Source organism: Thamnophis elegans, chromosome 2, assembly GCF_009769535.1.
Source record: "Thamnophis elegans isolate rThaEle1 chromosome 2, rThaEle1.pri, whole genome shotgun sequence".
Classification (NCBI taxonomy): Eukaryota; Metazoa; Chordata; class Lepidosauria; order Squamata; family Colubridae; genus Thamnophis; species Thamnophis elegans.
In genome coordinates this window covers 72792578-72805110 of record NC_045542.1, presented here as the reverse complement: position 1 = coordinate 72805110, position 12533 = coordinate 72792578, and the positions used below count along the sequence as shown (strand labels likewise).

The 12533-nt window shown below is 34.8% G+C and overlaps 1 protein-coding gene across 1 annotated transcript in view; it reads left to right on the top strand.

Moving 5' to 3' along the window:
* Positions 1-12533, top strand: part of SLIT3 (slit guidance ligand 3) — a 506804-nt gene that overhangs the window by 362079 nt on the left and 132192 nt on the right. The window contains 1 exon segment of the mRNA XM_032210926.1: positions 407-570. Within this exon segment, the coding sequence (XP_032066817.1) occupies positions 407-570 (164 nt within the window).

The following is a 12533-nucleotide window of genomic DNA, read 5'->3' as shown; positions in this document are numbered from 1 at the left end:
CCTAGTGCCCTGAGGTATACTAGTTTACAAGACAATCTCTAGAAAGTGTTAATTTTGTGACCCAAAAAATAGTTTAAATGTGTTCCTTCTAAAAAGATTAATTGACTGCAATATATCATGACCAGCTTTTGTAGACAATAGGTCTATGCCCTTTAAAAAGCGACTTTGTATATTAATTTGTGTTTCCTTCTGGAGAAGGCTTGCTGCTGACTTAACAAGCTAAAAAAAAAAAAAGAGAGGGCTCACAGAATATTCCCCACACAAGTCTTAACTCCATCCAGCTTCTGCCAGACCCGGTGTATTGGAAGCTGATTCAATTACTCTGCTTCAGTTGTGTATTTGTAAAAACAATGATGGAGTACAGTGTCACAGGTCATTTCTGGTTAAACATCCATCCCTCTTGCAGGCATTTAGCTCAAAATCCATTTGTGTGCGACTGCCATTTGAAGTGGCTGGCTGATTACCTGCAGGATAATCCAATAGAAACCAGCGGAGCTCGGTGCAGCAGTCCGCGTCGTCTTGCCAACAAACGAATCAGCCAGATCAAGAGCAAGAAGTTCCGTTGCTCAGGTAATTCATTATCCAGGCTGTGCTGCACTTTGAGTTCAGAAATAAGCAGGTCCAGGGAGCCTACTAATCCAATCTGTGGGACAGTGTTTGGTATAATGGATATTATGTAGCATCTTTCCAAAATTAAATTTGAGAAATTGGATTAGTCCTTCAGAAAATCTACTTACTTTGTGCATTAAACGAGAGAAAAACCTCTAGCTTTCATTTGGTTTATTTGGCTATTTGGTTAAAAACTAGGATTCTCTTTTAAAAGAATGCAGCCTTGGATGCTGCTTTCAAAGAAAGGTGATGTACAAGATCCTGGGTATCCAATTCCTCCCCACCCCCCAAAAAAATAGTAAAATAATTCAGATATGTTTTACCTGAATTTTTAGTTCTTTTTTTTCAATCTTCTGTCCATAAAAGCATAGTCAGGGATGCTTTCTATGAATCACTCAAAGGGTGACTTTGAACAACGATCAATATGGCTCTTTGGAGAGCTGAGGAGATTATTGTGATAGTGTGCATTTTAAAAATATAAGATGAAATGGGAACTCACAACATTCACAGTATAATAAAAGTAAAACACAACAATAAATTAAAATTTGGAAATATACATTAAAATGTAATTTTAGCCTGGGGAAAAAAAGAAGAAAAACAAAAGACTAAACATATCTGGTTTGTTCTTGATGTGTAGGAAGAAAATGACAGTTTAAAAAAATACTTCTATCAGTTGTCTGATCATTCCATTCCATAACACGAAAACTACAGTAAAATAGTATGATTGACCTTAACTTTTAATCTATTAATTTATTATTGCCAAAGTAACTGAATGAGATGATGCAATATTTAAACACACACACACACACACACACACAGAAGGGAGAGAAGGAAGAAGGAAGGGAGAGAAAGAGGGAGAGAGATTAAAATATTGTGAGTTTGATCCATTGGAGTGCTTCCACTAGAAGCTGACAATGGATAAGATTGGTAAAATCCTTATGTCCCGTCCTCCCACCACCAATCTGCTTTCAAGGGTAGAGAGATTTTAATGTAAATCTGGGAGGATGTGAAGGATATACAAGGGGAGAAAACCAAAGACAAGTAACCAAGTAACAAGAAGTATATAACTGTAATGTTGTGTTGTGTGATCATTTTATATGGACTCAAAATATTAATCGCATCCAGGTTCCTATAACTGAAATATAGTTTTATCCAACTTTGCTTCCCTTTAAATTTTGGCTTGTTCATATTCTAAGGTCCTGTCAAATATGTGATTTATAATTTTAGTGGTGAACCAATATATTAGTTCAAGAAAATTTAAAATATTGATTGAATTTTAGATGTTGAAAATTCATTAATGGGACTAGGTAGAAAAAAAAAACTATCATTAATGTATAATCTTGACGTACTTAAATACTAAATAATATAGTTGCTTTTTTCATCCTAAAAAGGGGGGACTGTGTGTTGCATTCCTGACAATAAAATTTCCTGACAAAATTGTCACTACACAAAAGAACATTACTTGTGTGCTATTCTCCTCAATAATTCATAAATTGCCCTTTATCAATAATTATAAGTCAGGAAATTAGAGCTGTGGTTGCAGTGTTCATGTGGGATTGTTTATAGTGGTAATCTGTTGGTGAAAAGATCTTTGATCCAACTGAGGATCATTGTACCTGCTTCCCATGCACTGAAAAGAAACATACAGGGAATTATGTACTGACTTCTGCCTTTTCATAGGATTTTTCTCAGCATTATGAGAATGAACTTTAGGAATGGACTTTAGAATATGCATGAATAAATAATCAATAATAATTATTTTTCTGCGCTTTTTTATTACATGTTTGTGTGTGTATTGCAAGTGTATCAATTTGTCAAACTCACAACTCTTATATATACATACATACATATGTATATATGTGTATATGTGTATATGTATGTATATAAAGAGTTGTGAGCCTGAGAAATTGATACACTTGCAATATATACATGCAAACACACGTGGATAGACAAACAGACAGACAGACAGACAGATGATAGATGGATGGATGGATGGAGGATGGATGGATGGAGATGGATGATAGATAGATAGATAGATAGATAGATAGAGATAGATAGATGATAGATAGATAAGATAGATAGATATAGAGAAAGACAGAGAGTTGTGAACCTGATATATTGATACACTTGCAAAAATATACCTGGATTTTTTTTCAAATTAATTTTCACTATCAGCTATGTTAACTAATAATATATCTTCTCTGATATGGACTGTCATACATTAAGATTATTCTCAAAAAAGATTTATATTTGCAAATCATTAAGTAATTTGCAAACTGTAAAATAGAACAATAAAATAACAAATTCAAGAGGTATGAACTTTTATTACCAAGAATATGGAAAGGGACAATCAAAACAAAAAAAAATCAATTAATACAACATTCATTCAGCAATATTGCTAATAGTTGGGGCCTCTTGATTTGCAGAAGGGAATGTGCCAGTCCAAGGAAAACATCTCCCAAGAAATTACTGACATACTGTATATCATATCACCATACAGTAGATACCATGGTCTGAATTGTTTTAAAACCTTATACTTTACAAGAAAAATCTAGAACCAGATCAGTTGGTAGCCTGAGGAGTCCTTCAAGAGAGTGATAACATCTCTGTGGCCAGATAATCTACTCAGCTACATGGCTTTTACATTTTGAACCCAGCTGCAGCTTCTCAATGAAGCGGAACTGTAATTGCACATTGATTGAATAACATTCATCTAAGGATAAAGTTCCCATAAGTAAACTAAATTGTGCAGGATCCAATCTGGGTCGGTTACCAGGACCAGAAGTTTCAGATGACAGCCAATGATTTAAAAGCCAGCCATAAGAGCCGAGGTGGCGCAGTGGTTAAATGCAGCACTGCAGGCTACTGCTAGATCAGCAGTTCAGCGGTTCAAATCTCACCGGCTCAGGGTTGACTCAGCCTTCCATCCTTCCGAGGTGGGTAAAATGAGGACCCGGATTGTTGGGGGCAATATGCTGACTCTCTGTAAACCGCTTAGAGAGGGCTGAAAGCCCTATGAAGCGGTATATAAGTCTACTGCTATTGCTATCAACACTCACCAATCAGCATCTAAAAAACCACATACAAAAGGCACTATATAAATACCATACAGAAGAGCACTGTTAGAGAGAAGTTCCCTGAAGATGTGCCCCAGCACCAGTCTGAAAGCTTGGAAGACAAAACCTCTGGTCCCAGTGACTGACCCAGATTGGATCCTACAGCATTATCCTGGGAGATGTATATTCACCTTCATTCTTAAACTAGATTGTCAATATTCAAAAAGGCTATAATTGATATACCATTTAAAGTTGGTGATAAATATTTTGGACACAAAGTTTCTTTGGTCTCCAGTGATAGTTGCTAGGAACTCTCCAATAAAATTAGGACCATTCTTCCAATAGCACACTTTTAGTTTCTGATGATATACAAACCTAAGGACAGGCAAAACCTAGTATTTCTGTATATACCCCTACAAGATCCCTTAGAATATTCAGTCTCAGTTTCAATAGTATTAGAAAGATTTCAAGCAGCAAATTAATAGGGAGATAATTCCCTTTTTTGTCTATAAACTCGTGTCATCAAAAACTGTTCTGATATTTTCAAGTATTGGGAGTAGTTGGGGATGGAATAGAAAACTGTAAGGAAGGAAAGGAGGTAAAAGTACTGTAGCACAAACTGATGGGATATTGCATTTATGTGAAGTCTGTACATAAACATTTATCATCAATATTATATTGTACTATTTGTATCCTTATTGCTACTATTTTAATTCTATCCTACTTTCCTATCTATTTACCAAGGAACTAAGTGGGTTGCTAAACTTTGCTTTGAAATACATTTTACTTTATAGAGACTAACAGGAATATATTCATGTTTTTCTGTAAATTTAAATCTAAAATCAGTATTCTGAGAAAAATCTTAATCAGCTGATTTATTGTAAATTCATTTGCTTGTGCTACTCTCAATTCCAGGATTGAAAAGAAATTAAAATTTCAATATCAAGCTCAACTGGAGCTGAGAGAAGCCTTTTAGTGATACTGAATTCATTCCATTTCTTTAGATAACCATAATATGACAACAAAATTGTAAATGTTTAGAAGCTATACATATTTTAAACAAAAGCTCTTTTGAATTTAATTTTTAAAATAACTGATTTATATCCTTGCTGTTCATGATTTGGATGAGTAAAAGTGTAAATTGGGTAAGCTAATTCAATTTTCTGATATGTTGCTGTTTTGTTAGATGAGCATATTTTAGCTTTGCATAATATATGATGAAAAGTGTTGTTTTCTCCTTAACAGACATAATTGGTTGCAAAAAAAAATGTTGATGCTGAGAGCACACTGCCCTAACCAACATTAATTGGCAAGCCAAAATTTACTTTTGAGGTTAAATTGTCTGTGTTGTTCTTTCAGAATTCATGCATAACTTCCACAAATGTTAAATGTACACAAACGCATAATACATTAGCCGTCATATTGCATTAATGTTATCAAAGTTTTAGTTTATGCAGATTTTGGGGAAAGAAGTTAGCCAGGCGAGAGTATCTCAAGATTATACATTTAATGATTTACTCATTTCAACATGCAACCGGTGTGAAGTGAAATGATCATATTGCCTGATGCTGTGTTGGAAACTGTCCTCATTTGCCTTTATCTCCAAATTATTAAGTTTTGTAGGATGGATTTCAGTCTCTGTGCTTGAGCAATTTATAGGAGCTATAATGTTCCTGTTGAATTTCAATTGAATGTCTGTACTTTCAAGTTAAGGAAAGAATTCTACAATTTTCAACAGGAGTCATAAAAAGATATGGATGTCTTCTCCATCAACTGTACTTGTCCAATAGTAGCCAATCATTTAATGCAAGATGGCAATACTATTATACCACCAAATTATCTCAGCAAGCCTGTGTTTGGTACCTTTTTATTAAGGTATCTACCATATAGTTTTGTTTCCTAAGAAATCAGCAAAAGGAATCTAGCAAAGTTTACTTGTCCAACAATAACTTCACATTGGAATAGAATTTTAAGTATTTCTTGATTGGTGCACAGTGATGCCACAAATATTACAAAGATTTTTCAGCCTTTCAGAAAACTGTTTCTTCCTTCACGTCCTTTCTTTCTGTTTCATTCGGTTAATGATTGATTAGTCCATTTCTGTGATTTGTCTGCTTGATGAAAGGAAGTTCAGAGTCATTGAAGCTTTCCTTTCTCTTCTTTTAAAAATAGGAATTTATTTCTCATTTGAAGTTCTAAATCTAGGTCCTGAGTATTTCAGCTTTTGTCTACTTGTTCCATTTAATTATCAAACACACCACTAATGTAGCAACCAATGGAAAAAGGACAATCTGATATGTATCTGCCAACAATCTATTTGTCAGATGCTACTTTACAATAATTCCTGATACTGCAGAGTGTAGACAGTAGTGATATAAATCTGAGAATGCTTATATTTTGAATTATACTTTTATGAAATTTACTATCATCAATATTTTATAAAATAGAGCAGGTCTTTACAGCATATTGCATTTCCAGTTGAATTCAGAGCATTTGCTCGAAGAGTGGTGATTACTATTTCAAATACCATAGGCTACAGATCCAATGTGTCAAATACAGAGGCTATTACAGACTTCTTCACAGAATAAAAACTTCTTCTATAATTGAAGGTGACAGTAAGAAACAAGCCTCTGGTATAACAAATTCTACTCAAAATTTAACCTTCACAAAGCATTGAAAACTTGACTTTGCATCAAGACCTTGATAGTATGACTGAACCCATTTGTTTGGTATCAACTATGCTGAGATTCTTGTTGTTATTTATTTATATATTCTTGGTTTTTTTTTTTACACTTGTTTTTACTATGTTTTTGTTCTGTTTTTAATTGTTAGCAGCCGAGCTGCTCATATGAGACATGAGCAGCCATACACACATAGACACACTCACATTCACATGTGCTTTCTCTTTCCCTACAAGCTTTTCAAACTTGCAAAATTACCATGCAAAATTCAGTAAAAGATAAATCCTTCTCCTTGGAACACTGTTAATTAATAAATAAACATAATAGTTTTTTTAAAAAAATACACAATTAGCAATTTATTCCAAACATACATTTGTCTTATATTGTAATGTTTTTGGGGGAGGGGGACATTGTAAAATCAGGATTTCTTAAGTCTGGGAAATATGTATTCTGAAAAATTATATTGGTTTATACTAATTAAATTGCCATTGCTTTTAAGGAGCTACAGTCACCAACCCTTTCGGTTTAATAACTAATAAGATAATTTAAAACCTGTAATATACACCCACCTTGGGATCCTTTTCAACATAAGGAAAATAGGTTAGAGTTTCAGAGTTACAGTTCACATGCAGTTAACCGGCTTTACAATATTTCTCTGTTAGGCTCTTGTGTCAAATGCATGCATTCTTAGCAATAGCAATAGCAGTAGACTTATATATCGCTTCATAGGGCTTTCAGCCCTCTCTAAGCGGTTTACAGAGAGTCAGCATATTGCCCCCAACAATCTGGGTCCTCATTTTACCCACCTCAAAAGGATGGAAGGCTGAGTCAACCCTGAGCCGGTGAGATTTGAACCGCTGAACTGCTGATCTAGCAGTAGCCTGCAGTGCTGCATTTAACCACTGCGCCACCTTGGCTCTTAGTTTGCTTTACATGCTTATGTAGAAAGCTTCTGCCATCTACAACACTCTAAGTGAAAACAAACAGCACTAATGTTCAGATTCACATATATTAATTGGGTCTTTCTTTAGATAACAGTTCTTACGGTTTCCTGATACTGCTTCTAATAAGAGATTTCTCTAAATCGAACACACTACTTATTTAAGTTGGAGGCTACAGCTTGGGAGGGAGTAAGAGATGTAATTCTGCAATAAATGTTACTTTTTCACCATGGTGTTTGGATACAGTCATTAGATTCCAGAACAGTCTAATTGTGGAAATCTCCGTGTTAACGCTACAGTGTAAATCAAAGCAAATGTTTGGAGGAGGCACCACAACATTATTATTTTTTTAATAGCAATGAAATATGAATCAACAGGAACTTTATTGTCCTTATTGACGATGTCGTTGTTAAATCCGGAGAACAGAATATGCAGACTCCTGTCTAAATCTAGAGAGCAGGGGTCTCCAAACTTTGCAATTTTTAAGACTTGTGGACTTCAACTCCCAGAATTACTTAGCCAATAATGCTGGCTGGGAAATTCTAGCAGTTGAAGTTCACAAGTCTTGAAGTTTCTAAGCTTGGAGACCCTGAAGTAGCACACAGAGCTTGTAATTATAACAGTCAAATAGGTAGCATACAGACCTGCCTATTTTAACTATTTTCAAACTACTCCTAATGTATTTGTTCCTAAAAAAGCTGAAATGTTTAAATGGGGATAGAGAGGAATAAGCATTACCACATGCTGATTATGCCTTTATTTTAAATGCCTTGATTGTATTAGAGGAAAGTTGTTTTCCAAGCATTGCAAAAAGCAAAAATCTCACTTAAAAGAATAACACTGTTCTATAAAAACTCGATATGCACCGTAATCTGCTTAATGATGTTACGGATCATATTTACAAGCTGCACTTATTCTTCATCATTAACTGTCAGCTGTAAGCCTTTCAATATAATTTGTAATAGTCTAATCTCCAGAGGTGTCCAGTAGTTGTTCTTTTACACTTACTGTACGATACAAATTTATTTTTGCCTTTGTAGCACTAAATTTGACTTCTTGAACCTCAGCTCCTTTATGCATGGGAGAAGTGGACAGCAGCTCACAATGAAATCTCCAGCTTGTGTCTCCATGCTACTTCCTCTCAACGCTCTTCTCTCTTTGGCGGCTGCTTAACACTGACTCTGCCTGTTAATGGGATTTTCCTTTGTGCTTGATCTAACCATGTGGTAGAACAATACAAATTGAACATGGTTCTGTCAAGCACCATGGAAGGCTCCATGCTTTCCTGCAGCATGGCATGCTGGAACACTTCTGTTTTCAGAAGCATCAAAAGGTGAGAGATGACCACATTGTGAAAGAAGAAAAAAAAATAACAAGAGATATGGTAAAGAGAACTGCAACAATACAGTTTCATAATATTTCATACAATTTTCTAGCTTGAAACAGATCTCACAATAAGTCCACAGATCAGTCAAGCATTCAGATAGCGCTCTTCAAAATAGCTTGCATGTGAAATAACTGTGGCATTATTTCTTCTAAATGTACAAACTGAGTATCTAAAGATATTAGATTATGTTCCAGCTTCAGTGATGGTTTCATGATGTCAGATTTATTACTTTAAATTGTAAGTTGGGCACAATAATGTGATATTGTGCAGGATGTCTCATTATTAAATAATTCTAGGGCAGTATTATATGTGTTTAAACAACCATGTGCTTTAAGAAAAGTCATTGTGTTGCAGAAAATTACATTAAATTAGAGTTAATTCTTCTAAATACAAAGAACTATAGTTAGTAAGTAGAACGATGAAAACTACTGTTTTCTTGGCCAAGAATGAAAATGCACTTTTGATGTTGTTCCATACTTTCTGTTTGGATAGTATAATAATAGAAGCACTAGCACTTAGACTTATATACCACTTCACAGTGCTTTACAGTTCTCTCTAAGCGGTTTACAGAATCGATATATTGCCCCAGCAGTCTGGGGCCTCATTTTACCAACCTCGGAAGGATGGAAGGCTGAGTCAACCTTGAACCAATGAAAATTGAACTGCTGGCAATTGGCAGTGAACAGAAGTAGCCTGCAGTACTGCATTCTTACTACTGCACCATCACAGCTCTTAAATAAATAGATGTTACAAAATTCACTGTAATATGCATGTAACCATCTAAATACCTTATTCATCTCTATAATGCTTGCCTTCTGAAGGTACTATCTCTATCCTGTTATCTTCCAAATAAACTGTGCATCTATAATGGAGCCAACACAAAATCTTACTAAAATTTTATAACATAGGGCATACTTCCCATTTACCACCTGTAATGACGATGCCATTGCTAACAACAAAATAAAATCATATGTTAAATATACACACTTGTATGTAGATATGTAACATGGGAGAAGGTTAGAAGATGAACAGGTGATCTGGCTTTACATAATTAATAATTGGGTTCTCCAGTACTCAGGAAATCAAGTTATAAATTTTTTTTGCAGATATTTCACCTTAACAAGGACTCCTCACTTCCATGGCTCAAAAATGGGAATTCCCTTGCAGTATTTGTAATCTATATTAAATTTGGTGTGGTGATTGGGGATTGAATGATGATTAGAGATTTTCTGGGAGATGTTGATTTATTTGTTGCTAGGATTTATGTAATCTCTATTTTAATTGCTCCACATCAAGGACATCAATTAATTGACATCATTCAGGAAACTTCCAACCATCAACCAATGTCCTTTAGTTCAAATCTTACACAGGAAACTGAACAGCAAGGCAAGTCCCACTTCTGAACTGTTGTCCTGAACCTTTGTAACATTTTCAAGGAATCCTGGATTCCTTGAAATATAGATCAAGTCTTCTAGTGTGTATAATTGTACCTGTTTATATTGATCTGTAGATTTCTGATATACTGTGGAATATACAAAATTGTTCCAACAATATGATAGTACTGTATTGCATATCATCAATGTCCCAGGGGTTGAAGAAATCCAATTATACCATAGTAATTTGTCATTTGGTAGTCCTATGCTTACTTCTGGCTGTAAAAAATAAAGTGGATTTAACTTTGCTGTGACTTTTTGTCAATAATTCAGTTCTTAGCTTATCTCTTATGTTTAACATTTCTCTCTGAAAAGTGAATTAAGAAGCTGCTTTTCTTGAACATGCTCTCAGCTTTTCCCCATGAAAAACAAAATATTCCCCCGCCCCAAAAGTAATTGTAATAAGTCAATTACAATAGTCTTTGTATATTACAATATTACAATAAAATAATTAAATCTCAATTTACTGAGTTTCAGAACATAACCTTTTCTCAATTGAACTGAATTGTTTTCATAGTATGCATTTTGACTAAAATAATAATAACAGCTAATACAGAAGTAAATAATAGCAATAGCAATAGCAATAGCAATAGCACTTAGATTATACAGCACTTCATAATGCTTAACAGCCCTCTCGAAGAGGTTTACAGAGTCAGCATACTGACCCCAACAATCTGGGTCCTCATTTTACCAACTTTAGAGGGATGGAAGGCCACATCAACCTTGAGCCAGTCAGGATTGAATTCCTGGCTGACCTACGATACTGCATTCTAACCACTGTGCCACCACGCAGAGGTTGCCAATTTTTTTACTACCGGTTTGGGGGAAGGGGTCACGCACATGTGCGACACTTCTGCACATGCACAGAAGCATCCAGGTAGGTGGACAGAGCCTCCCGCCACCACTACTACCAGTTCACCCGATCCCGGCTGAACCAGCAACAACCCATCTCTGCCGCCATGGCTTTACATAATGTAAGATATGTACCAATATGAACTTTAACACTGATTTTGTAGTTCTTATATTTTTTGTGTTTTTTAAAAAGATCCTTTCAAAGGTTTTTTTCATTCTTAAAGTTCTACAACTACAACTATTCCATAGCTTTCAATGCTATTCAACAGGTTTCTACTGTAGGCACATATTCTCCCATCTTTATTTGTATGGAAAAATAATTTAAACGCCAACCTTAGTGTTACATCTCTTGCTCTGCAACTTATCTATTTAAAGCAGGGGGAGCATGTCTTGATAAGTAAGATAAAGTAAGTAGAGATGGCATGGACCACAAATAACTGCAGCCAGATGGCTGGCTTTCACGTTAGTTTCCCTAATGGGAATATCATGATAGAACTGCCACCTGTCCAAGTGATCTCGAGGCTCAGGTTAAATAGAAATTTCTTTCTGTTGGCAACTGATTGCTGATATTTGTAGGCTGATGGGTAACTTAGAGTACTTGATAATGGTATGTGTTGTTGATCACATTGTACAATCCTCTTGATGATTCACATTTAAATTTTTAATGTGTATGTATGTATCTATTTGTAGCTAATAAGAAACATTTCTGATTCCTTTTATTGCTATTTCACTTCAACCAAGCATGAGGAAGAAAATGCCATATCCTAACTGGCATATTTTTAAAAATTCTTTGTCTCTTTAGAGTAAAAGAAAACAGGCCTGGAATCACAATATCATATACAGTAATCCTCCTTACTGTTCCTCGCTCTGTACCAATCATCTTTTTTTTGGTAATCATATAGTGTATTTCTCATTGTGTTCTTTTTTCATTGTTTATTTTATTGCTATATTATCTTTTATTCATACTCTTTCATTTCTTCATTTTATTGTTTTAAGCTGCCTAGAGTACCTCCATGGTGAGACAAGTGGAAATAAATTTAACAATTGGTTAAATAAATAAATATTCTCTTTATTAATTATGTTTCTAAACGATGGGTGTACTTTCAGGATTTCAGCACTGGGTTTCCCACTTAAAATAAACAATATTAAACTAATACGATGTACAACAACACTGAGGCAGGGAGAACAGGAAACTGTATTTATAGAGTGAGGAATTTTTTTATCATATATATGAAATACTTAGAAAAATAGTGTATATTACATTAATGTTTTTGTTCTAAATATATTATCTATGAAACAAGTTTTCTATGATAACTTTTCAATAAGAAAATTTTAACTTTATCTGAATATCAAGTTCAGTCCTTTAGTTACAGTCCATCTATGAAATATGTATTTCCATAACTGGGTTTCTCCCAATTCAGAGGTGGGTTCCTACCGGTACGATATGGTTTGGTCGAATAGGTAGTTAATTCTGGCAGACACATGACCATACCAGTTCTGTGGGCGGTGCTGTAGGCGCCACCATATTATTTCTTGCTTCTGCGCAGAAACATTTTTAGTACTGTGTATGTGCC